Raw genomic sequence first — 27,188 nt, forward strand, 5'->3', positions numbered from 1 at the left:
AAAATTGACATAAGAAATCTAACCACGAATTTCTTATCGAGGGACTCGAATAACAAATTCAACGGGGACTATCGCCAGAATTTGTACTTATTTAAATATTAGAAATATATTTGCTTATGTAAAGTTTTGATAAGCCCCTGCAGGAGTTTTGTAACGCAGTGAAATTCACTTCTCCGACCCCATAAAGTATAAATATTTTTGATCAGCATGACAAGACGAGTTGATATAGCTATATCCGACTGTCCGTCTGTTTCTATACCGTTTGCTAGCTCAACCTAAGAGCTAGAGATTTGAAACTTTCGCAATCGTGTTTTTTCATGTGTACGCAGAGCATGTTTGAAAACGGCGGAGATCAGACTTATATATCCTATAGCTGACATAGGAACAAGCAGGTTCAAATATAAGATTTAAATTTTTATACCCGTTAATCGTAGAGTTTTATAGCTATTATAGTTTTCGAGAACTCGACGTTCATTTGGACGGACTTACAGAAGAATGGTCAAGAATATATATACTTTATAGGATCGGAAACGCTGCCAAAGAAAAAATATGAAGCAACATTTCCCTTAAAATTCTTCTTTTTATTTTAAAAGGCAATATTACCAATCGTTTAAGAAGTCGTAGTTGTATGAAGATAGTAAAGGCATCTATATAAATAAATTCAATTTAATTAATTGAACTGAAACAGAGGAAATTCGGATGCTTGGTGTTTCTAAGATTTCCTTAGTGGCCTTCGGCGGCTTTGAGCTATTCGACTGTGGAATATCGCAATTCATTCAGTGTAAACCGCACAGAATAGGGAAATTATTATTCAAACGTGATGAAAGGCCAGAGTGGAGCTGCCGAAGCAACAAACCAAAGTCGGAATAGTCAACCGCAGAGCGTTGGATGAACACGCCCGACAGAAAAAGCTAAATGAAAAAAAAAAAAATAAGGACTGTCAACGCGAGCTGCGAGCAGGAAAAAGGACGAAATGAGAAATACCAAAATAAACCCCGAGCAGGCAAGTGTATGTGTGTGTGTGTGTGGCAGCGAGTGTGAGTACGGTGTGGGTAATAATCTTATCTTTAACTCGGCAGAAACAGAAGCCGTTGTCGTCGTTGCCGTTGTTCGTGTTGTTCTGCATCCAGCGACTGTGAAAAGCAGCGACTGCTACAAGGGCACTGTGAGAAAATCGAATTTAGTCTGGTTAAATGGATAGCATGGAAATCGAGTACTTGTCGAAGGGAAGACCAAACAAGTGCCCACATTCGAGGGATATTCCTTTTTATCAAATTATGTTAAGACCTATTTCGAAACTTGACTTGTGCATACACACGTAATCAACCGTTGTTAGTTTCAACAAGCAACTTTGGTATTGTATTTAATTTATTTACATAAAAAATATGTAATTCTTTTATTAAGTCAAATTTGTGATTTGCCTGATAAATAAATAACTAAAAACGTTCATCATAAAATACCTTCTGAATGAAGTTCTCTGTCTTCGGTTGTAGCAGTACTATCAACTCAATGTCTTATGCCCCTTTACTCCTTATCTTATTTCTTTACAAATAAAGTTTTTAAAGTCAGTAGTTTTGGAATTTATTTAAAGTAAAGACATGCTTAGGTAAAAAATTATTGTTTAAGGTCTTTCCACGCAACGATATTTTTTTAATAAGCAATTGATAAGCGTGTTTATGACCTTATTAAATAGCTTTTTTTTATTAAAAGCTATCGATTTAATGTCATGTACATATATTCTACAAGAAACGACGAACAAATAATAGCTTAGCTTTATCTTTCAAATTCCATTCTTCGACTTACATATTGAAAATCGAACTACGTTTGAATTTGTGATGGTTGACAATAATTTTGTTGTTTAATTTTGTTAATATCCTTGGCTTTAGCTCTATGGATCTTTTTTTTCCAATTAATATTAATGCTTTTTCAATTTTCGCGCAGTGTGCCAACGGGCTGCCATGGCTGCCATGGCTGCCATTGTACGGTAAATACTCCTGCTGCCTCCTGTGAACCGACCGCCTCTGCCACGCCCCCAATCCGCAATCCCGGCTCTGCCATTTCCATATGGCGTCATATTGCCGGCTGTATGGTGGCTGTGGGAGGAGAGCTTTCGTACAATTGAAATTTGTAATTATTCAAATCGGATTTAAATACACACACACATACACACGCACACACACACACACGTGCATCCAGCGAACGGATACGCAGGCTGAAAAGCGGACGGACTTTACATCAGTGCACGGTGAAGTTCAAAATCAGCGAGCAGAATAAAGAAAGCGCACAAATTAAACAAAGCACAGTGGAACGGGACGAAATAAAAGTAAAGTACAGTACAGTAAAGTAGAGTGAAGTATAAATAAAGAAGTGATGGCTTGGAGGTAGCTGCATAATGAGCCCAGAGACGACAATGTGAAGCCGTCTTCAGTTTCAGTGCCAGTGGCCGTGGCAGTGGCAGTCGAGATCTGAGTTGGGGGATTGCTTGCGACAACGCCAAATTGGATGAAAATTAATTCATTTTGAAGCGTAAAGATTCTTTACGCGCTAATCACTTAAAGTGTGAGCACACAGGGTTGCGGAATGGTCCAACATATGCTCCGTTGTCCTGGCCGCAATCGCCTGCGGTTTCCAGGATCCCAGAAACCCAGAATCCCAGAAACCCAGAGACCCAGAAACCCAGAGAACCATGGTTTCGGGCGACATAAGTCTTGTTTTGGCTCTGGAAAACCGCAGGGAAGGAATAAATCAGAGCAGACGGATGAAAACACTTCATCAAGGCATCGAGGTAAGCCAACCTCAGGCCAGGACACATTTATGGGCACGGAGCTGTTTAGCAAACTAATTAAAACTATTGAGTGGCATTTTATTTGGGCATTAGCCAGCACACTGAGCCGGCACACATGTCGTATGCGTACTTTGGGCCACCATCCCATCCCATCTTTTATGCCACTCCACCACCGAATGCAGCAAACACAACAATTATGGGAATTAGAATAATAATAATACTCGCTGTGCCAGCGACGGCAGCAGCCACTACAATGAATTAAAAACCAAATAATTGTCTAATTATAATACCCAACTAATGAGTTTCCAAGTGGTTATCTTCATCTTGCCAACAGCCCCCTTGTATTGTTGTCTTCTAGTCTTCTTGTCGCCGACGAAAATGCTGTCTCTCCTCCATTTGCCATTTCCCATTTGCCATTTCTACATTTCTACGTTTCCCATTTTCCATTTTCCATTTCAAATTTTTCGCCTGACAGTTGGCAAAAGCGAAGACTTGGTGGGTTCTGTTGGCTGGGGGCGTTGAAGAGTGCTGTGTATTTAGCTAGCTTATCGCTTAATTGCCCCACTAAGAGTGGCAGCGACAACAAGGACGACACTCAGTCGAGCCACTCGAGTTATGCAAAGTAAACACGAGATGCGAAATACGAAATACGAAACACGAAATGTGGATTTTATCCGAGTTTCAGAGTTTGGCATAGTTTGAGTTGCCAGCGAAAGTGAGCTGCAAAATGCACTTGGATTCACTGACTCACCAACTAACCGACTAACCGACCTCTTACGGTCCACTGACCAAGCCTAGGACCCTAGGATCCTGGGTCGGCTGCCCGGACCGGGCTTATCTAAGCGGGATTTCCAGGCGCAATGCCAGCGAAGACGATAATTAATATTCTATGCGTATAATGGTTATTTTGCCAATCAAAGTGCGCCCGCAGCCATTTTGCGGACGAGTCTGGGCAACTGGAAAGTGATTAAAAACAATTAGATCCCAGGGTCGTTGCCAGTGGGTGCTGGAAATTGGGGTGGGGCTTGATAGTGGGTGGTCATATCGAGGACGGACTGTGAGCTTTTGGGCCCAGCCAGGTCCGGATGGCAGGAAGTGCGCACAATGAGTTAGCGCAACGGAAGCCAACTAGAAAACTCCCACAGACAAAGAGCAAAGTTGGAGATATACCCCCCCACCTCCCAACTTTTCCACCCGCGGCCTTCAATTTATGTATAATCCCTTTTAGAAAGCCACAACTCCTTTCAGCCCATTACCAAGCTGGTTTTTCGTGCATAACTAATGACAAAGTCAGTGATTAAAATGGCCCAGGGTAAGCAAATTGGCTCCACGTGCATAAATTACTTGTGTTTTGAATATTCGAGTCGCTAACACTTAAGTGATCAGCACTCACCAAAAATAATACAAAATAATTAATTTCACCCTGGGCCTTGTATTCACCATCGCACTTTATTGGCAAAAAGTTGATAATAAAGAAAACAACTGTGCTGTAAGTAAACATTTCTATTTATCTGAATTTTCTAGTACAAATAAAAAACAGGGAAGTTTATCATAATGGCGAACTATTAAATTTATTTAAATTGAATAAGGGTAAGGTTGCCCTGAAATTCATAAGACATCATCTTTCAATAAGAACTTGATTTAACAACACAGCCAAAGCAAACTGTTGCAGCTATGCCTATAAACTTTTCAATTTTCAATTTACGCTCTGCCAAAATATTATTAGCCTCTAATTGCTTTCGACAAACTGAGGGAGGTAAGTGGAAATGAAATGACTAAGTTATTAATTAACTGCAACCATGTTTTCAAATGATCCTGATTGGTTTGGGGCTGTTTTGAAGGCCCATTAGTTAATATCAACTTGGCAGTTTACAGACGAGCTCTGAAATAATGAACTTGTGCCCCAGGAAGTGCCAGTTCCGCTGGAAAATGGAGTCTTCCATAATTTAAAAGTACAGCAACGCTTGTTCCATTATTTACAGATAAACAAGCCATGGTGTATAGTGTGTGTTGTATGGTGTATGGTGAACACGTGTACATATGTCACCTGCATTCTGTTCGAGCGTTTTGATTGCGTTGGAGTGCTTGTGTGTGCGTGTGTGGCATGTTGGATGTGCTCATGCGAGAAATCAACATATCAAAATTAATTTCCCATGCATAAATAAGTAATATGAATGTCAATTTAATGCATAAGGAGGGCGGGTTGGAGGTGTGTCATCCCGGTGGAACTCTTGTTCAAGGAAAAACTACTCTTTTCAAGCGGAATCGACGGCAAAAACTTTGTGTCCACATGTAGGAAACCTTCAGTTCTCTGCCTCATGGTTTTGCAGGAAGTAAGTGTGGAATAGATTGGTAAATACCTGCCATTTTAGTTGTTAAACATATTTTAAAATTGAAAACTAAATATCTATTCCACCATATCTGACTAGTTCTCTTCCTTATAAAATATTTCTGTATTATTCCGGTATTTGAACTTATCTCACCTATGAACAAGACCAAGGTCCGACTGCGTAACCATTAATAAATTTCATCTTTTTTCCCAAGAGTTGTCCTCTTTGCTGTCGTTGATATTAGGCAACACACAAGCACCTTGGCAAAGACAGCCGACAGCGCCCTCATATACCTATATGGCATATAACGAAAAAGAGGGAAAGCCAATATGCCGAGCAAATTTCTTTGAATTATGGCAAATTACATTCCTATCGATTTTGGTCCATTTTTTGGTCGCCGCAATTTCTTCACACTGCTCTTCTTTCTTATACCCTTTCCTTGTGAGGTATGTATAATCATTTGACACAGCAAACACAAATCTATACATTAAATAATTAATTTATAAAAATAGAATAGAGTAATAAAATAGTTTAGGAAAACTAAAATAGCCAGTATCAGGATTAGAAAAAAAATTACAATGAACGGGAATCGAACAGTAACGACCATATTTTTATGAATCAAACATCTCATAGCCGTGTTTTTTGCAAAATATAATTACTAAATCACAGGGCTTAGTACCCTGTAAGAGTATCCCTAATTTTTGCGCCCAGAGCTGGCCCAAATTTATTTTCGTTGGTGTTTGTTTGTTGAGTTTCCCTTCCTTTTGGGGTTTGCTTTTGCCGGCACCATCGTTGCACCCATAGCTCTTTCAATTTGTTTTTCTTTTTTTGCGATGTCAGGGCGTGGCGATGCCAGCCCAGAACACCGAACACCGAGCACCGAACACCCGAAAGGTGGGATTAACTAGCCCGGAGTGGAGTACTTGGGCTCATTCCGGCATGTGTGGGGTACTTGTCACAATCAGAGATACTTAAGAGCTGACAATTCACCTGGCGGATGTGCTTTATTGGCTGTGGCTATGGCTGTGGCTGTGTGGCCCGATGAAATTGGGAATCTTTACCAGTGCTGGCCAAGAACGATGCGATCTGGCGACCTTCCAGCTGGGCGGGATCTGTGCGATGGGATTAAGTGTCCCAGCAGCAGCAGCAGCATATTGAATTGGACTCCTCTCGCCACTCCAAATGCCGTGCGTTGGGCGTTTGAGCTCAAGATGATCCGGTCTGGGGATGCTAAGGTCTGGGGATTGGGTGTGAAATCATTGCTTCGATTTGTAAGTGCGTTTGGTGTGCTGTCATTTGCTGCTCCAGTTCCTTTTCCCGCCACTCCCGCTGCTTTTTCATCGCTTCCAGGGTAATAAGATAACCTTATTGCATATGCTTATATTACATCGGCGTTACAACGACGCGTATGCGTATGCTTATGCGTATGGGTGTGGGTGGGCCAGCACCTGACAGCCTGCCACACCCACAATGGGGCGGTGGGCGGTGGTCGATGGGTGGATGCTGCCTAATAATGTGATTGCCTTGTTATGGCTAAGCCTTATAATGTAATATGTTTGTGTGTATTGACTGGGCCCCCGTATCTCCGTGTCTCCGTATCTCCGTATTTCGTGGCAAAGTGTGTGTGCGCCAGTGCGTGCTGGATTCACAAATTTATTTTTATGATCATGTGAAATTTATTAATATTTATTGTTGTACGTATCTCCCGCACTCCCCTTTTGTGTATGTTTTGGTTTGATTTTAACACCCGCCACTTGACGATAACAGGGGTACAAATACACTCTTAAAGGACGCATTATTGAGCTTTCCTCAATGCGTTTTTGATCTAAAACGTCAAACGGGTCGATCTAGCCTTCCGTAGACATAAACATCATAATTTCATTTCATCTTATATGTTTTGATTAGGGTCATTTATATTATAAGATAATAAACTCCTCCAATCATTGACCATTTCAATATCACATGAGTTCCAAACTATTGTTTTGATAAATGTTGTTTATGTTTTAAGTATTTTTGAGAACTTAATTTAAGAGTTGGTCCTGAAATAAGTATTAAAGTAATACTTGAATATTATTTATATATCAACTAACTATTGAATGTAAATTTAAACTAAAACTTAAGTTTATGAAAATTCGGGAATTTTACAAAAAACTAGATTGTGCTATATCGAATTAAGTGGAAATACAAATTAATGCATGCAATTAATGTATGTATAAAATAAAGTATATGTGATTTGTGTCAATCTATACAATATAAGCAATTGGTTTTTATAGTATTAAAGAAGCCTACGCGATTGTTAGTCGAGTGGTGGGTATCGCAAAGTCGGTGACTCCGTGCGGCATTCATGCTTACTTGTTTTTGGCACATCGAACCCACCTGTTTCCGCACTGCCCGCAGATTCACTCCAGTGCGGCTTATTGTTTTTATATGTACCCAACGTTGCAGCCAATATGTCTGTTGCTTATGCCAGTGCCAGCATTATCTGTCCCTTTATCTGTCTCTGTATCTATATTTGTATATGTATTTGTATATGTATTTGTATATGTATTTGTATCTGTATCAGTGTCTGTGTCTGGGCTTGTATCTGTATCTGTACCTGTAGCTGTAGCTGTAGCTGTTCCCGAATCTGTCAATTGCATGAAGAGCTATGTTGAAAGCAGGGCACGCTCCGCCAATTGTTGGCTTTTCTGGGTAAAAGCGGTCAGGTAAAAGCGGTCGGGTAAAAGCGGACGGGTGAAAGGTGAAAGCTGAATGCTGAACGCTGAAAGGTATGCCAGCATGAAACCGAGCATTAGCCAACACTGCCAATTGCAATCAGCCCGAATGGCATCAAATTTCTCAGAGGGTTCCATTCCGACAATTGCCTGGCTTTGACTTTACTCATAACTCGCACTGTTTGATGGGGGTAAGCCCTTAAAAGTTCACGGTAATGGTAATGTTGATTTAAGCACAAAATATGCATTACATTTTCGACTGTGCCATTGGATTGGATTGAATATCTTTGGGGAGCCAAAGCTGCAAACAATAAACATCTATTTCACATATGAAACCGACAAGTGTTCGCAAATACCAGAAGTATACAAAAGCTTCTTGTTTTGAAAAAAAAATTGAATAAGGTCAGTATTTGTCTTAAGCAGGAAAAGAAGCAAACTTCGGCAAGTTTATATACCCTTCCAGCCATCAATATTTTTAAAAAATATTTTATAATATTATGCTTATGGCATGGGCATTTAGTTTATAGCATTAATTGCACACTGAAATCCATGCAAAACAGTGGCTCAAGGCCTTGCAAAGGAGCCTCCTTTGGCACAAGTTAAAAATGGTTTTCTTATGTATTTTTTACAATTATTATGAAAAAATCATACAACAAAATCTAAATTGCCCTAATCTGTCGCATTTTAAGTTGTTATGCGAAAAAATCACTTAAAGTTGAATGCAAACAGTACGCAATATATTCTGCCTCACTTTTTTTGAGAAACACACTAGATATCTAAATACCCTTTATTCCACAGATTTGATATAGAAAAAAATGTCAGCTTAAAAAGTACAATTGAAATTATTTTCTTGTACATTTTTAGTGTAAGCCTTGCAACCATAAATCAGATGCGTTCCAACGCAAAATTCATTTATAAACCTATTCCACAATCATATAAATGCCATGTATATTTGTGGAAAAATCGATATTTTTGGCAAATGAAAGAAGAGCTTTCCCTTATGCCTTATGAATCGCGACTTAAAAAGTTTTTGTATTGATTAGCATACTATTATGGGTTATTGTTTAATTTTGTTTTGCAGCTCCAAGGCTTTTGTTGCAGACCAACTAGCTTATACCCTTATAAGCTGCTCAACATATGCTCCGTAGAGGTTTTCCGGGGGGAACTCCCTACCAATTTGACTTCAGCCAAATGCTTCGCCCCAACACATCTACACATCTACACATCTGCGTAGCAAGTTTCGGCTGGAGCCTGTCTTCGGTGTCGGTGTGAAATCAAATCTCATGCAAATTATACGCCTTTTTACGTATTTACACTGTGTGTGGGGTATGTGGGGGGATGGTGGTGTGGGGGGGGGGGGAGGGGGGCATGGGAGCAGAGGAGCGGACGCGACAAGGCAAGTGCTGATGAGTGAAAGGGAATCCCATTTAAATTCTGACTTCAATTGCCGCGCGCTTCGAATTTTGAGTTCTCGTTGCCAAAGGGGGCATCGCAGGAAAACACAACTGCGGAAGCGTTTCGCTGATGAAGTGGGCTCTGCACCCAACCCCCCAACCCCCCAACCACCCAACCCCACTTTCATATATGGCATGTGCGTTCATCCCCTATCCCCAGGATAGTACCCAGCCCCATCGCCAGTTATCCTGCCTCAGTTTTACATTTCATATCTGATTTTTTCGTGCATATGGATGTGGATGTGGATGTGTGCCAGCGAAATTTAATTTGTATTTCATCATACATATCTGTCGTCTGCTGCCTGTCGGCTGCTGTCTGTTGCCAGTTGGCTGTTGTCTGTTGTATGTTGTCTGTTGTCTGTTGTCTGCCCTGCGCTTCGTATTTGCTCTTCCGTGTTCCGCGTCCGTGTTCCGAGCTCAGTATTCCATAACGTGCGCCACCGTCCGTTATTCTCAGCGGCGACAAAAGAACAAAAGTTAAGAGCTGCAGAAACAGAGCAACAGGAACGGGCTGGAATCCTTTGCGCCAAACGAGCAATTGAACGTCAGGGTTTATGTGGGCAAATGGGCATGGCAAATGTGTCAACACATTCTCTGGCGGTGCGAGAGGCTGAATCGGAAGTTTATGACGTCAGTGCACTGAGAAAAATTTACCCATTACACCGTGCCACTACGACCTTCGGCAAACGAATACAATTTCTATTCTCTTTCAAAAAGAATTTAAGTTATAAGCAGGCTAACTAATAAACATAATTAAATATCGGTCAGTGTAACCCACGAAATCTAGGTCATATTTGTGGATTTTTTTAAAGAAAGTAATCTATATTCATTTGACTTTTTGGACAATTTTAAACCATTCAAAAAGTTCGCATGTCATTGTATAGTTAATAAATTCAAGACAATTTTTTGTCAGCAATATTGCAAAATGTCGTTCAAATGTCTATATAAATACATTTTAAAGGGCAAAAAAAATAAAAACGAGAAGAGACGAGAAAGCAAAAAATGGTAAAGTCAATTAACTTTGATCAGATCTCAAGGTCTGAGTTCTTAATACTATGCAAACATATAGAAGAACTACCACCAGCCAAACCAATATTGCTGAAACTTAAAATAAAATCTCATATTTAGACCTAATTGTTCCTATGGCAGCTATAGAATATATAAGTCCGATCTTTGCCGTTTTCAAACATGATCTGCGTACACATGAAAAAACGCGATTACGAAAGTTTCAAATCTCTAGCTCTTAAACTGGGCTCGCAAACGGTATAGAAACAGACGGACAGTCGGATATAGCTATATCAACTCGTCTTGCCATGGTGATCAAGAATATTTATACTTAATGGGGTCGGAGAAGTGAATTTCAGTTCGTTACAAAATTCCTGCAGGTGTTTTAAATTTTACATAAGCATATATTTGCTTATATAATATTTAAATAAGCACAAATTCTGGCGATAGCCCCCGATGGACTTGTTGCTCGAGTCCCTCGATAAGAAATTCGTGATTAGCTTTCTTATGTCAATTTTCGTAGAAAATTCATACCTAAAAATCCCAGAAAATAAAACCATAAACTGGAATTTTTGGTTGTTGCTAACCGAACAAGTACATTTTAAAGAATTTGATAATCAAAATGTGTAATTTTAGGTCATCATTTTGCACGATTTTGGATCCATATTTTTATGGCCAAGGCGTCTTCACATGACCCATTAACAACACTGAGTTGGGAGTGCGGATGGCAAAGACGAATGGCCGATTAGCAACGAACTCCTTGGAATTGTCAGGCAGTGACTTGGCATCATCTGGATATATAGAATTGATAGCTTTGTAATAGTTTTTAGACCCGAAAAGTGTCTGAAATCTTACCCGACGGGTACTGTAATGAAGTTCCGTTCTCAAACACTGAAATGTAGGCCCTATGCAGGATCTTGTCCACGCGCACCGTCTGTTCGAGCAATTTGGTCACCTTCGAGCTGGTCGTGAACACCTGCCGGAGACCCAGCATCTTCAATGGCGCGGTCATGTCTAAATCGATAAGGACCCAGAACCTGGGCAGGACCACCGTGACCGACTGACGGTGCAGGCGGTTGGCGATCCGGTTGAGATCGAACTCCGGCTGGGCCAACTGCTGCTCGAGGTTGGCCAATCCCTTCGGCTGATTGGGCAGCAGGATCAGCATGCTGGTGGCGCTGTCATTATATGGCAGTTCCAAGGCGGTGGCATCCAGATCGGGCAGATCGGCCAGACCATAGACTTCGTGGTTGTACATCATTCTTACATTAGAAATACGACCGTTGGTGAAGTGGAATTCGGTTGGACGAGTATTTCCATGGTAAAACGTGTGCTCCCAGAATCCCCTAAAACGAACGGCGCTTATCAGTATTGTCTGCAGCTGGGAGATAATGTGGTCGGATAGGCCGTAGTTCCAGTACTAGTAACCGGAACTCGTTAAGCCGTTAATACTGTTGGCCATGATCTCGCCGCTGTCCATGTCCACAGGTTCCGTGCCGATGTTAAAATAGAATTTGGAGAACTCGTCGTAGCGGGAATTGACTGCACCCAGCGTCCGGTTGTAGAATACTCTGGAGTCACAAGTTAGATTGGCACTCTGGAGATGCTCCTTGAACTTGATCAGTCGCTCGAAGTCCAGGGCAACGAAAACAGGGTGCTGGTTGAACTCGCCGACCCGCTGCACTTCCCTAAATGTTTCACCCTCCGATGCCCTGTAGATCAGTGCCAGCATGGCGTGCACGGCGAAGGGTGAGAAGGCAACGTTGCCGTGGCGATTTTCCAACTTTATCATTTCCTGGAAGAGCTTGGCCCTGAAGCGGGTCATGTAGGTGGGCGCCAGACATTCTCCGGGCACTGGCTTCGCAAGGCTTTGGGCAACCACAAGATGTCCCAGTGCCAAGAGAAGAATCGCTGGAAGAAACCGTATAAGTACCGACTATTCTTGACGACGGTGGTTTCCCATCTACCCACCGACTTTGCTCGCCATTTGTTCTTATCTCTGGCTTATTGCTCAATAGTGAATAAATTAATTAATAATATTTTAATCTTCCGCTTCGCCGACCAGCTCGCTATAGTTGCGCTACGAAACTGAACGTCTCAAAAACTTATCACCAGAAACAGAAGCAGAACAGAGCCAGGTTGCACAGCTACACAGCTGTGTATGTTTCCTTCCTGCGTTGCAAACTTCTGACTGAAATTATAATACTCTCTGATGTGTGCCAAAATATAAATTAGAACACTAAGACGTGAGTCAATTGATTATTTTTGGTTGCGTCTTCGAGAATCAGCTGGCTGTGAATTTCAGACGCATTTCCAATTTGTCTTCCTCTGCAAATACGCCTATTTTAAGACACAATTGACTCTCCCCCTCAAATCCTGGATGTATTTCAAAAACGCGCTGAGCTCATGATCGTTCAATGCCGTGTGAAGTAGACAAATGAGCGAGGGCGTGAAAGGATGGGGGTGTCGCTCATTATGAAGCGTGGCATGCAGTTTATCAAGCTATTAGTCAGCTGCCAAGAGCCGGAACGGAACCGAGGAGCTAAGGGGCAGATGGGCAGAGGGACAGAGGGGCAGACAATTGGCAAGCCAGGGAACAGGATGCACTTGAGCACACACTCGCATCGCTTATGGCAGCAAAGCCAAGCAAACAAGTCATCAGTTGCAAATGCGAATCCAGCGTAAACAACCACTTGCACAGCATTTGATTTTTCACAATTTCGCCAAATTGGGGCAATTTGCTTTTTTATATCCGCGATGCTGGAGAGCTCAGTTTAAGCGTAAATAAAAAAACTACACGTATAGATGGAGGCAATGTGGCGTATACGTAATTTGTAATTATCAGCCCTCTTCCGCCTTCTCCCTGGTTGACTGTTAGACTATTTGACTATGTGTGCATGCGTTGGTCTGGTTTGATAGCAAATATGCCATGGACTTGTCCATGGTTATTAATCAATTTTTAATTAAAGACATGCATGGTATGCAGCAGCCAAAAAAATCTCGTAAATTATGCGTTAAGCTCGCGACTCTAAGCTGAACGCACTGGCGGTGTCATTCTCGCATTTTCACAGTGCAGCTGGAGCTGCAACATTCCGGCGAACTTATGGCGGCCCGATTAGCGTGATGACAAATGAATGGGCCGCACACATGTACACTCAAATGGCCCCTGTGTGTGCGGCCAGCATACCAGGTATGCCATTGGTGTGCAGCCCTCCTTAATCCCAATTAATCTCATGACACGTCGTTAATGCAGGGCTTTTCCACAGGATAATGGTTAAGTGAAATTAATTTGATTTCGCCAAGCTGATTACGCATTGGCAGTCAAAGTTTTTGGGACTCTTAAATGTTTACTTTTAAACTTAACTAAGACCTCAAGCACTAGTTTTAAAAATCAGTAATCCATTGCATATACTGCTATTTGAGGATAGTTAATCATTAGGTTCATTTTTACACATAGTAAGCGACAAAGAACAAAAGAACAATGTCATTTAGATAAACAACTCTTTATCCAAAAAGAAATTTATAAATACAATATAATTTAATGGTCCATTTTTTTAATTTAACTGCAAGATTCAAAAACATCGTCTTCATTTCTACTAATTGTCAGAAAGTATATATATTTTCCTCCACCATTTCCTACCCATAAACTGTATCTTACGAGGTAAAAATAATCCTAATCCGACACGCTGCAAAAAATGCCTGTGTAGATACAAATCTTTACTGCAACGTTTTGTTTTTTCTGGTATTAATATTGTTATACTTTGACTATATTTGAAGAAAAACTTCTGGTATTAAACAAAAACCTATGCTCTTTTCATTCAAAACTTAAGGCACCATATTCTTTTTCGTCTCAACACCTAGTGTTCGCCGTAGTAAACAAATAATAATAAATAAAACTGTGTCTAATGTGCTTCATTCCAGTTTCATTACAGCCAAGTTGGGGGAAGCCATCATTTGAGCATTCGACCACTTCGACTTGGTCGTTTTGTATTCCCTCTTTCTCGAAGTCAGCCATTCAATCTCCATTTCGTTCCGTTCCATATCGCAGGCCGTAAAACAAGGATTTTCGATGGCCAGCTATGCTCCACCATGACGTGCTCTCGATGGCAAATCCCGGGCCATAATTTATGCCCATGGCCCCAGTATATGCATTGATATTTTGATGCAAAGCAGTTGAGTTACCAACTGAAAAGGCAGCTGGCACAGGCACAGGCAAAGGCAAAGGCACAGGACTCAGACCCCACTTGGGCAAATTCGACTACGAAAAGTCTAAAGTTTTACATAACAAGCTCAATCCAAGGCGGGACAAGAGACGACACGTGCTAAAAAACAGAAAGCAGAACTATAAAGGCGAACAAGCTAACTAAAAAACAAGTGGAAAAGCGGCAAGAAGCGGCAAATATATGGGGCTCATTTGCATGCAGGCAGCCAGACGCAGGAAGTCGGGCAGATGGAGTAGCGCCATAATGGAGAATGCGGATGATGCGGAGGATGCGGAGGACAGATGGACAGATGGACAGATGGACTCGTTTGCAGTTGGCACAATTTTTCCGCTCTGGCGACTCTGGCCCAGTACCTCTCCCCTTTTCCAAGGGAAGGCGCAAGCGCGCCCATTTCCGGAAAGGCCGGCAGACAAAAGATGTCGTGACTTGAGACTCCGTATGCAAATCAGGGCCAGGGGCTATCAGGAAGCCGGGATCATCAGTTTCGAGCGTCAGCTGCAGCCAAATTCGGTGTACCTTGGTACCTTGGCACTACACTGAGACAAAATTGCATCCAAATGTTTGAAATTTTGTATCTCAAAATATTAAAAATTGAAATTTAATTACCCCTCAAAGACGTTGATCACCTATTAACCTGAAGTGGGATGACAACAAATGAAGAATAACATGTGTAAACGTATATGAAAATCCATGCTAGTTTATCAATTGATAAAATGAACAAAAGCTGGAACTTGCAGACTCTTGGTCGCATTGAAAAATTACTATTTGCAGGTCCGGGGTCCAAAAATATTGATCTAACGGCTTGTCTTGTCCTTTCTTCCAGTGCCTGCATGTGTGTGTTCATAATCTACATAAAAGTATGCATCATAATTCTAAGGACGTGCGTGTGAGTATGTTTGTGCGGATGCTCGCCTGTATTTGTGTGCGCGCTGTTTACATGGTAAGCTGCTTAAGTCCAAATCCTTTTAGGTATGTCATGTGGCATCGACGCTTCGACGCTTTGACGCTTCGACGCTCGTACGGGTATCCCTGGCAACCTAACCCAGGATATTTAGCATACTAGGACTAGAATACCACGTTGCGTATACGTATACGTATAAACAAAATCATTTATCGATTACAAAGGGAAAAAGCAAGCAAATCAAATGGGATAGGCTCTCAATTTAAAGTGGATGTGTGTGTGTGTGTGTGCCAATGGCTAGAGGACAATTGCTGTCCGCAGCTGGTGGGTCGCAACTACTTAGGGTTGCCAGGCACCGGTAAGGCTATGGATGTGCTTCAAAAGGGCACCAGCTGTATGTGACTTACTTCCAGCGTGGCATAAATGGCACAAAACCTGCCCCCTGTCGCCAGTCAGGCAGAAGACCCACTCTCGACAATCATTAACTTTTCAGCGATTTGACTGCCGAACACTAGCTCCTCCGCTGGCTGACGTGCTAATTGATGAGGGAGCCAGTTGGCCAGGTGGCCAGGTGGCCAGGTGGCAAAATGGCTAGATGGCAAGTTGGCAAGTTGGCGGGAAGCTACAAAAGGATGCCGCCTTCAGCTCATTAGCGCTGTGTGGCAGGAATAACAAATGAGTGATTCACAGTGTGTGCAATGCCTCATCGACCACTGCGCCACACCGCACCACACCACATCACACCACATCACACCACGTCAGACCGAAGAAACCCAGAAACCTCAAAATGCAATTTCCAGCGTATCGTTCCGCCGCAACCGCAGCAAGAAAAGGAGCACCGAAGATATACGCAGACTAGGGTGGTCCAAAAAAAAAAAAAAAAAAATATCCTTTTGGTTCACACAAATCGTATTCGAAAGCCAAAGAATTTTATTTGAAGTTTTAGGTCTTGATGTTTCCATTAAAATTACTCATTCGACACGTAAGCCAGTCCGAATTTTGTACAAACAAATCCCTTTACCATTACCAAATATGTACAGCAATTAAAACTATTTTTTTTTTTTTTTTTTTTTTGTGGAAATGAATTTAGAATTTGATAACGCAAATGCCATTTGGATGAAAACAAATTTTTGTTCAAAAGCAACAGTACGTATGAGTGATGCGCAGACCCTTAAAAGTATTTTTTTTATTTTTCAAAGAATTTCTTTTGGAATGCCTTAAATGCATCAAAGCAGAGGGGACCTTACATTCGTACATTTCATACAATATGGGACCACCCTAACGCACACACACCGCCATGTCAGGGGATTTTTTGTAATACACTAAGGGGCAACTCGAAATGGAATACCAGAGCAGTGGGATCTCTTCGAGGGGGGCAAATAAAATGCATATAACACGCCTCATCAGCTATAAGCTCCGACTGACAGGAGCAGGAGCTGGAGCAAGAGCAGGAGCAGAACAAAACAACTCTTGCACGCCCTTTGGCAGAACTACTTACTCACTTTCAGGGACTGCAGCTGGAGCACAGCTTGAGTTACCTTTCGGCATCCACGATGATGAGTGACTTAGTGAAAACAATTTCTCCGGTTGCAACGTAGCCGGAATCCGACTACCTGCCCAGGCTCAGTTGTTTAGCAGGGGTACCGATACCAGATGCCAGATACCAGATACTCGCAGATACATCTTGGGAGAATTTTTGCATTCGCAGAGACGCACCCTGCAATCCCCCAACCCCCCAGAAGTAAACACCCACACACACACACACACACCCCTCGAGCCTTTGTAAATATTTATGAAAAGACTGTGCGAGCATGTATGATTTATGACGTTGATAATCTCGCATGCACAATGACGTGTAAAAAATATGAGTTGATATATTCTAAGCAAATATTTAATTCGCATGGCCCCCGCTACGCTCTACTGAGCTACTGCTCAAGTTTCGTTTTTTGCCTTTGTGTATCTTAAAGACACTCCCGGCGTTTCCAGGCTTTTTATTAAGGCAAACGAAGCCGAAAGAGGCTGTGATTTGCTCTGGGTACGGACAAAAAAAAAAAGGAAGAGTTCAACCGACAGGCTGGAGTCAAATGCGAAAAAAAAGGGGCGGACAAATAACGCTTACGGATTTCGTTCCCATCTATGCTTTCATTTGAAATTTATGTTTCATTTTACTATTTCAGTATTTGCACCTGGCCTCAACGGCCTCCGCCACGCCCCACGGCCCTCCTCCACCCAACCAGATACAATCTTTGGATTCCAATTTGGGATCGGGCATCAGACTGCAAAATGCCCGGCCATTAATTGCGTTCGAATAACTCAAATTTGCAAGTCCCCTTTACAGAGGCCATAACCATATTTTCAACTTATCCAAATCCTTTAGCCCTTGCCTGCCTCATCCTTGGGGCAAGTTACTTTCGATGTTTGGAATTTCCAGGCCCCGAACTCGAGAAGGGTTGCGCATGAATCGAAGATGAGGAGATATAATCCTGCACTGGTTAAACAAAAAACGTTGTCCAAATATTTTGTACTCTTTTTCATCCATTGCGGTTTGTAGTTTTTTTTAGCTACATATATGAAAACACTAAAATTTGTTGTTTGACTTGACTATTTTTTGATCTGATTTTAATATCTTAAAACGTTATTAAAATCTAAATCATATTTCATTTAGTAAATTGTTTTTAAGTCAAATTGGAACTATTTTTGTTTTAATCTAATGTTTTTCACGTTAATTCAAATATTTCAATATACAAGCTTGTAATTTAATATTCATTGTATTTAATTTTGTGCTTTAATATTTTATTTAAATATTTAAAACTTTTGAATTTTATAGACAGTTATTTATTATCACCATTCCATTTTTTTATCAGTGTGTACAGAGCTCATATCCAGCTGCTGGGTTCGCTTGTGTGGAAAACAAACTTACAAACTTAATCAGTTCAAGTAAATCCCGTCATTAAAAACATTTCAATTATCCTTTAAATGGCTTCTAGATCACCATTGCCGGCAGTACATGTAGTGATGATGCGCACAAGGAGCGTTTGCATAGGAGACTACTACATATAGCCGCAGAATCAAAAATTCAATCATAACGAGCAATACAGCAATCGAAAGGTATCGCTTTAAAAAGATCTAATCTTTGCACGGCTATAACTTTTATGCTAGTAGATAAGTGATATTAATATTTAAAAATATATTTTCAAATGCTTTTTACGCTGCTTTAACATAATTATTCTAAATAAAAAAGTTACAAAATTATTTATTTTAATAAATAAAAAACGATTTTATTTTTATTTTGTGCTTTATAGCCCCTGAGATTCGTCAACTTTTGATATGTAACACATGTTTAAAAACGTCAAAATCAAAAGTTATTAATTTAAGCGCGAAATTGCGATCGTCACAAGTATATCTTCTTTTCTTTACAGTATCCAAGGGATCTTGACATGACCCATCAACAGCACTGAGTTGGGAGTGCGGATGGCAAAGACGAATGGCCGATTAGCGACGAACTCCTTGGAATTGGCAGGCATTGACTGGTCATAAACTGGACCTATAGAATTGATAGCTTTGTAGTAGTTTTTAGACCCGAAAAGTAGCTGAAATCTTACCCGAAAAGTTCGAGTATACTGTTCCCAACTCCGGCACATTAATGTAGGCCCTATGCAGGATCTTGTCCACGCGCACCGTCTGTTCGAGCAATTTGGTCACCTTCGAGCTGGTCGTGAACACCTGGCTGAGGCCCAGCTTCTTCAGAGGATCGCTCAAGTCACAAAAGAAGTCGAGCCTGAACCAGGGCAGGCCCACCGTGACCGACTGGCGGTGCAGGCGGTTGGCGATCCGGTTGAGATCGAACTCCGGCTGGGCCAACTGCTGCTCGAGGTTAGCCAGTCCGTCGAGCTGATTGGGCAGCAGGATCAGCATGCTGGTGGCGCTATTCTTGAAGGGCAGTTCCAAGGCGGTGGCGTCCAGTTCGGGCAGATCAGCCAGACCATAGACTTCGTGGTTGTGCATCATTGCAACATTGATAGTTTCACCGCTGCCGAGGTGGAATTCGGATTTCCGCGTGTTGATCTTGTCGAAACTGTGCTTCCAGACACCCTTAAAATCCACGGAATTCACGAGTATCGTCTGCATCTGGGAACTAATGTCGGATCTCTTTATCCAGAAGGGTAACCAGCTTGACATATCCCTGCCGCTATCCATGTCTACAGGCTTTGTGTCGATGTCAAAATAGAATTTGGAGAACTCATTGTAGCGGAAATTAACTGGACCCAGTTTCCGGTTGTAGAATACTCTGGGGCGAGTAAGTAGCCTAGCACTCTGCAGATGCTCCTTGAACTTGATCAGTCGCTCGAAGTCCAGAGCCACGAAAACAGGGTGCTGGTTGAACTCGCCGACCCGCTGCACTTCGCTGAGTGTTTCACCCTCCGATGCCCTGTAGATCAGTGCCAGCATGGCACTAATCTACTAATCTAATCTATTTTAATCTTCCGCTTCGCCGACCAGCTCGCTATAGTTGCGCTACGAAACTGAACGTCTCAAAACTTATTATCAGAAGCAGAAACAGAAGCAGAACAGAGCCAGGCTGCACACATACACAGCTCTTAGAGCATTAAACCCCTGCCTTCAATGGTCCATTTCCCATGCACTTCCCTTTACACAGTGCACTGTGTGTAGGAATTTATTGACAATCCTCATCTCTTCACACTCAGAGACTTGGCAAAGTTTTCAGCGCATCTGTGCTGCAGATTTCGTGTTCGCCCAGGCTGAGATACTTTCGTCCGTTGTTGCTACTGTTTATGCAAATAGCCGGAATGTGCTAAGAACACAGACACACTCACACCCATGCACACGGGCTCTGATAGACGGATGGACAGATGGACAGACAGCCGGATACGGATACGGATACGGATACGCACAATGGCTGACAGATCGAAGAGGTTGAAGAGCGGGAAACTTGCGCATTGCCAACTGTTCAAAGTCAGGAGAAAGTCAGCCCGCAAGGAGCCTCGTAATTTGTTGCCTGCATATGTTTTCCTTGGCTGTTGGGTGTGTACAATCGTGGGTGGTGTTCGGTGGTTGGGCGCTTCAAGGACAAGGTGTGGGTCGCGATGCTGCCTCTGTTGCAGACATCCGCCTTCAATTCTAAATATGAAATATGCAAAACTGTTGGCACGTGAAATACGATGCGCGTTGTCGGCAGATCCGGGTAAGTGGGTGAAGTGGGGATTCCGGGAACGGCTTAAGGAACCCATCTCAGTACACACAGACTGCCGAACAGACAGACTGCCGAACAGACAGACAGCCACAGGCAGACACAGACAGCCCCCCAAAAACAGAAGACGACCGACTTGGCTTGGGGATTGGTTTGAATTGTCGAATGTGGCTTCTCCGACCAGACCAAAAATTGAGTTGATTGTCGTCATTCAGAACAAGTTGGCCGCTCACTTTTATTGCCGTTGTTGCTCCTATTGATTATGCCGGTTTTGCGGTGGCTGTGCGCTTCTGATTCAGGCCTTGTTCGCTCCCAGACAGCGCGGCTCGGGCGGCTTTAAGGCCAAGAACACTCGCCGCTTTACGCCCTACGCTTTACACTTTACACTTTACACTTTACGGGAATTACGTGTGCGGCTCAATCAAGACAGGCGAAGTGTCGCAGGTCTGATTGGAAGCAGCAGCTGAGCAGCCGCAAGGATCGTGCCTGGGTAAGCCGTAACACAAAGTGGTGACACGTTGGGCTCCCTCGCCCACAAGCCCACCTTTCAAGGGGTTCCGACAACCGCTCCGTGGATGTTGGCCAAAAAATTCAAACATCAAAAGGAAAACAGCGCAGAAGAGGACTAAAAAAAGGAGGACGCGAACATTTGGGAAAAAACGCACAGCAATTAGTGAGAGATCGGGAAAAGTTGCGCTAATTGAATGGCAGAGGCGGTCGTAATCTGTTTCGAATTCGATTAATCTTACATATTATTCGAGATATTTGTGTAACACTATTTAACAAAGAAAATCAAAAAAACCGACCCTTTAAATCCTTCATAAACTTGATCAAAGTAATGGATAAAATAACTAAACTTCATGGAGAAAAAAATATTTGCCAATTAGATGACAACACACTTTCTTACCATATAGCTCCAGTCGATCTTGCGTCTTGATTAAATGAATCACATACTTTCGAAAATTTCTTAAATGAAAACAAAAATTGTTGTTATATTTTTAACCGCGTTATCACAAATTCCACGCGTTGGAAACGGAAACTATGTATACAGATAAGCTAATATTAACACAATAAAAATTGTTTTTGCACTGATAAGCATGTCACTTTTAAAACTGTAAGTTCGAATCTTCTTTTTATACCCTTGCAGAGAATAATTTTATTAAAATCGGAAAACGATATCATATAGCTGCCTTAGGAACTAACTGCAAATCATCAAAGCTTTAATGTTTTTAAACATATACGCAAGTAAATCATAATTGGAATATTTTCAAGAATATTTAATTTTTGCAATAGTTGCAAGGGTATATAAACTTCGGCTTGCCGAAGCTTGCTTCTTTCTTGTTTTCATTATTTTTAACGCGAGTAGGATTATTTAGTATACAAAATTCCCCACTGTCTACGCTAATGCATAAATGTATAAATATCCGTCAAAAAAACCCAAATTTCAATTGATTTCAAATGCTGTTTTTGAAATGACGCTAACTTGCGATTATCTGTGGGGCCTGTCGCATATTTATTTGGGCTTGGGGGTATTCCCGCGGCGCTTTCCGGCCACTTTGTGCAAATTCGGGCGAATCAAGTCATTCAAACTTTTCAAGCGTGTGATTTTTCTTTCCTGCATAATTTCCACTGCCCATGCGACGGCAAGGAAGGACAACGACAACGACAACAACAACGAAAACGACAACGACAATGACAATGACAACGACAACGACAATGACAATGACAATGACAACGACAACGACAACAATGCGAACGAGGGGCATAGTCGCACCGTTATATTTATGGCCAGCTTATTGGCATTCATCATCGTGACCGGCGGGACCAAAGGGTCCTGGAAATGCATTGTCTGGGGCGGTGTGTGGTGCGTGGAAAGCTACTTAGAGTGCGTGTGTTAACATGGCCAGCGCACGCACTTGACATTTATGTGCGAGACTGTAGTCGCACAATTCTTTAGCACTTTGCCCACGCCCAACCACCCCAAAAGCAGCCCAAAAACAACACAAAAACAACACAAAAACTACACAAAAACTACCCAAAAACAACACAAAAACAACACAAAAACAACCCAAAACACCCATCCCCGCCGAATGTTTCCTATGATTTATTTGTTGCAATTAAGTTGGCGCGTTCGTTGAGCTGGCGGAGGGACACGTGACATGGCCACATCCATGTGTCCACAAGTAGGCAACATTTAATTGCGGCGAATTTTACTTTTGTTGGCTAATGGTGAATGTGATTAACCGACTGGAGATGGCCCCAAAAAGAGCGTCGAAGAGCGCATGTTCTCTTCGACAGGGCGAAAAGAGCGGTAAATTGCCCGCACGAAGCTGCTTCGACTGCCAGGGTTTTTTTTTTCGAACTTCGAACTTCGAATTTCGAAATGTGTGAATTTGTTTATAACAACGCGCGTTGTGGGGATGCTGTACTATACATATTTAGGTGTGTGCGTGTCAGTTGGGCGCCATTTCTTTGGCTGCCTTAAATCGCTAGCAAGTGTGTAGCATACTTAGGTGGGCACTTGCTGCTCTTCCTGGCGCAGGACGAAAACGAAAATGGGGAATGGGCAAAAGGGAAATGGGAAATGGGAGAAGGAGCCTTCACTGCATATCTACTGTACTGTTTATTTAGGATGGAAAAAATGAACGGCAAGTCATTTGTGAGTTAGTTAATATTGGCAGAAGATTTACTTTTCATGTATTTGCCCAGTCGAAATATCTTTTCATATTTGTAGTGATTTTTCCAATTTAAAGTTTATTTTGTTGGTTCTACAAATTCATATTTGTTTCCGTTATTTAGTGAGAGAAGAATAGCAATGTTGCGCATTACCGTGTATCTTAATCACTAGAGATTTTGAAGGTAGCCGGACGTTCAATATCCTGTTTCTGAACGCTTCATAATGACTATAAATTCAACTATTTTCAGATACTTTAACGAATTTCCAGGCTATGTTACCCCGTTTTCCCTTACTATCCATACACCAACGCTGCTCCTGTTGGGGATAATTGAGTTGTCTATGCTGATAAAATAAACTGCGTAGTGTCGAACGAATTTATTGCAAATTTACAAAATGGAAATTGTTGCCCAATAAACATTTCGTCCTTACTGCACTTTGCCGGTAAATTCAATTGATAAAAAATATATAAATTGGTGTCTGCATATAGCATATAGAATGTAGCATATAGCATACAGCCAAGCAATTTTGCCGTGCTAAATGACCATGATTGGCTTTCGATTGCTCTCTTGACAGACAGATGAAGATAGATGGATGCTGGTGCGGATGGTTGGGGGCTGGTTGGGTGAGTGAAATTCCTACTCGGAAAAAGAATTAAGCCAAACAAAGCTGCCAAGCATAATATTTACTTTTCACACATTACCCAAGGACGAGGCTGCAGGCGCCTGAATTACGGCTTTGGCGAGAAAGTCAAAAGCCCTTAGTGCTCTCCAAAAAAAAAACGGCATAGTATTGCCGAAACGTGTTTAGCCAACTAATCCAAAAAGATCTGAATACCGATTGAAATAATTAAACAAGGTGTTAATAAGCTACAATAACTATTCTTTGCTACACCCAAACAAAAAGGGTCATAAATTTTAAACTATTGGGTATGCAAAATGTATCAATAAGATGAGTATTAAATTAATGCCACCAAAGTATCACAACAAAACTTATGTGGATTGAACATAAGGCTTTAGACTACAGCTTTAGACTTTTTGGCATAGAAATGAAACAAAAAAGTAACACTTGTCAGTAGTTTTCAAGACATAACCGAACTTTCACTTTTTTTTTCCTGTGTATAGTTTTTGTAAAGAGCTATAAAGGACATTGCTCACACAGTAGTAGATAGACAATCGCAGTGAGAATGTAAAAGAGCATTTTCTGCCCCATTGAGCCACCAACTTGATTAGGCCACTGAAACAAAAGCGCAAACCAAAACGCAGCCATGGAGCACGGGCCAGGACTTTTGCATAGCTTGGTCCTTGGTCCTTGGTCCTTGGTTCTATAATGGTTGCCAATTGGCGAAGTTTATGGTTTCATTTTTGTATTCCACGCACACCCACACAACCACATGCACGTCAACCCACACCCCATTGCCAGTTACGTATAAATACAAAACTTTGTTTATGCCAATAACTTCAGGAACTACTGAGTTTTCGATAAAAAAAAAAAAGTGGGGCTGTTAGGTCTGGCTTTCGATATGCCACATAACAAAGCGTAATGAATAGTGAAAACATTTGTTATTCTATTATGTCAAATTATATGATAAGATATTGTATTTATAATGATAAGTTTTTACTTGTAGTGCTTGGATGTCAAAATACATGACATTCACTTCGTGAATGGAGCTCCGCATAAACACGGCAACAATCGCACGTGCACATTTTCAATTTCGCTCATTAATTTTAATTATTTTGTAATAAATTGAAGATTTATTGCTCACAAGTTGCATGTGGCATAACTTTTATCACGTATTTTTCGCCTACCCATTGACTCAGCCACCGCCACAGTAGGGCTTTGTTTTTTTTTCTTCTCTCATTGGGGTGTTCGGATCCATCAGCTGCCACCAATCGATGGGAATGGGCCCATCTTCTGCCCGGAGCACGTCTTTGTAAAACTGTAAGTCAGTGACAGGAAAGAAGCATTTGTGTTCGGGTTTGCCTGAAATTCCATCAAGTTAAAGCTTAAACTTTGTGCTGAAAACGAAAATGATACAAATCATTAAGTAGATTTAGCAAATGCACAAAAATTCAATTGGTTAGGGCCTTGGTCAATGCGAATCCTGTGCTCTCGTGACTTAACTCTTGGCCGGAACTATCCGGGATGTCTCCTTAAGCTTTAATAACAATCATTATTTATTAAATCAGGCAAAGTGCAGTGACGGTGCGATAAATACCGCTCCAAAGTACCCAAGTACAAGTGGGGATAGTTCAGTTCGCCGTCTAATTGGCGAACCGCTCCGCACTTCCGCACTTCCGCATTTTCGCCATAACAATAACCAGAAATGCCCTCCCAAACCCACAGAGGCCCAGGCCAAAACCACTCCAGAGTGCGGCTCATAAATTTGCGACAACAACGAGGGCGACAATTAAGGCGCACAACTGAGGCTTGAGCCAGTGGGCGTGGCCACTTGCAATTTCAATTGCTTGTCATGCGAGTTTTCGTGGGGCGGAGAGGGATCAGGGCTCAGGGGTCAGAGGTCGTTAGGCGGGGCTAGTGGCCAAGTTGTGGTGGCAGCTGTTCATGTTCATTTCGACGCCTTCCTTGTTTTAATTGTAATCGCAGCAGCAGCAGCAGCAGCAGCAGCAGCAGCAGCAGCAACAGCAACAAAGCAAACAATCCAGGCAACATGAGCAACATTTGATAATTAGATATTAAATAATGAATGACATATTTGCCTGTGTGTGTTTAACCCACTTGTGTGTGTAGAGTACTTCCGCTAACACGTACACGTATCTCAGTCAATTGCGTTCGCCTTTTGGCCATCTTCAGCACACAGCGCCCACAACCCCTAACCGCCAACCCCTGGCCACGCCCATTCAACCAGAAACTCCCTTTTGACCACAGGCCTTTTGCAATTGCAATAACTATTTGCGGTTCTTTGAGTACAATTGACCAAAAGTGGAATTTAATTTAGCCCGAAGTTTCGGGCCAAATGCCGGACATTTCAGCCCGTAATGGACAATCTTTGCAAGACGAATCGAATTAAAGAGGACAGCCTCTTAATTTTGTTGCAAAACAGGCAGCCGTTGCGAAAGGATTTCATAATCGTTACAAATTGATTCGACAATTTGCACTCACAAAGGCCGAGGCAATGGCAATGGCCATGTTAATGATAATTCCAACGAGCGGGCCAAATGCCAAAACTATGCAGCCGTCGTTCGAGGAATTAAGTCAGCGCCTTGGGCCATGATTAATTACTAAGACTAGGCCACCCCCTCCACCCCCGAAATGATTTATGTCCTTTTAAAGATAGCCATCAACATCAGCGCGCAAACATGGGGCCAGATAAAGCCGCCACAATGGACCACCACCCACATCTCATCTCATCGCACCGCTCCGCCCGACTTCCGTTTCCGGCATTTGACCCGATACAGTGGGTCCTGCCAAGAACCCCTAGAAACCTCCACCCAAAACCCGCCTCCACCCTCACCGGACTCTGTTGACTTCATTCGCATGTAAGTGAATTGAAGTTGATTCCCTGATTTGCCCCGAAATTGTCTAGGAAAATGTAAATGTGTAATTATTTGGAAAATGCCAGGACGAAGAAGAAATAAATCTTGTCAACGAAAAGTGGCTTCATCAGTGGGAAGTTGCTGCAAGTTGAGCGACAAAACATTAAACCCTCGATCGAGATGGAACAGGAGATGGAGATGGAGACAGGCGGCCACTCATCCAGAAGTTGGCACATTACTCAAACGTATCGTGTACCGCAATCCATAATTTGGGGAAGTTCTGAATTTCCGCGTTTTCTACATAAACAACGTTTCCTGCACTCAATCACTGACTTCTAAAAGTTGACTAGGCGACGCCATTCCCGATTTGTATGCCCTTGCAAAGGGTACTATATT

At 42.1% G+C, this 27,188-nt stretch overlaps 2 protein-coding genes across 2 annotated transcripts; both read right to left on the minus strand.

The window, feature by feature from the left end:
* Positions 1–10,934: 10,934 nt before the first annotated feature.
* On the minus strand, positions 10,935–12,358 carry LOC108147628 (ovalbumin-related protein X-like). Its single transcript, XM_017274283.2, is given in 3 exon segments — positions 10,935–11,079; positions 11,144–12,199; positions 12,260–12,358. Coding segments are annotated over 3 exon segments (1,194 nt in total). The 5' UTR covers positions 12,276–12,358; the 3' UTR covers positions 10,935–10,957.
* Positions 12,359–18,705: 6,347 nt separating this feature from the next.
* On the minus strand, positions 18,706–19,911 carry LOC121467857 (serpin B4-like). Its single transcript, XM_041710359.1, has 2 exons — positions 19,015–19,911; positions 18,706–18,956 (listed from the first exon to the last, which is right to left on the minus strand). Exons 1-2 carry the CDS (start codon positions 19,859–19,861, stop codon positions 18,826–18,828), a joined length of 978 nt encoding a protein of 325 aa, XP_041566293.1. The 5' UTR covers positions 19,862–19,911; the 3' UTR covers positions 18,706–18,825.
* Between the last annotated feature and the right edge of the window lie 7,277 nt (positions 19,912–27,188).

This window comes from Drosophila elegans, unplaced genomic scaffold, assembly GCF_018152505.1.
Source record: "Drosophila elegans isolate 14027-0461.03 unplaced genomic scaffold, ASM1815250v1 contig_149, whole genome shotgun sequence".
In the NCBI taxonomy this organism is placed as follows: domain Eukaryota; kingdom Metazoa; phylum Arthropoda; class Insecta; order Diptera; family Drosophilidae; genus Drosophila; species Drosophila elegans.

What these genes read in the sequence shown, in the direction of transcription:
- LOC121467857 (XM_041710359.1), bottom strand. Translation starts at nt 19,861, where the DNA reads ATGCTGGCACTGATCTACAGGGCATCGGAGGGTGAAACACTCAGCGAA. An exon ending in AGTATACTCGAACTTTTCGG is followed by an intron (nt 18,957 to 19,014) that starts GTAAGATTTCAG and finishes TCAATTCTATAG; the next exon opens with GTCCAGTTTATGACCAGTCA.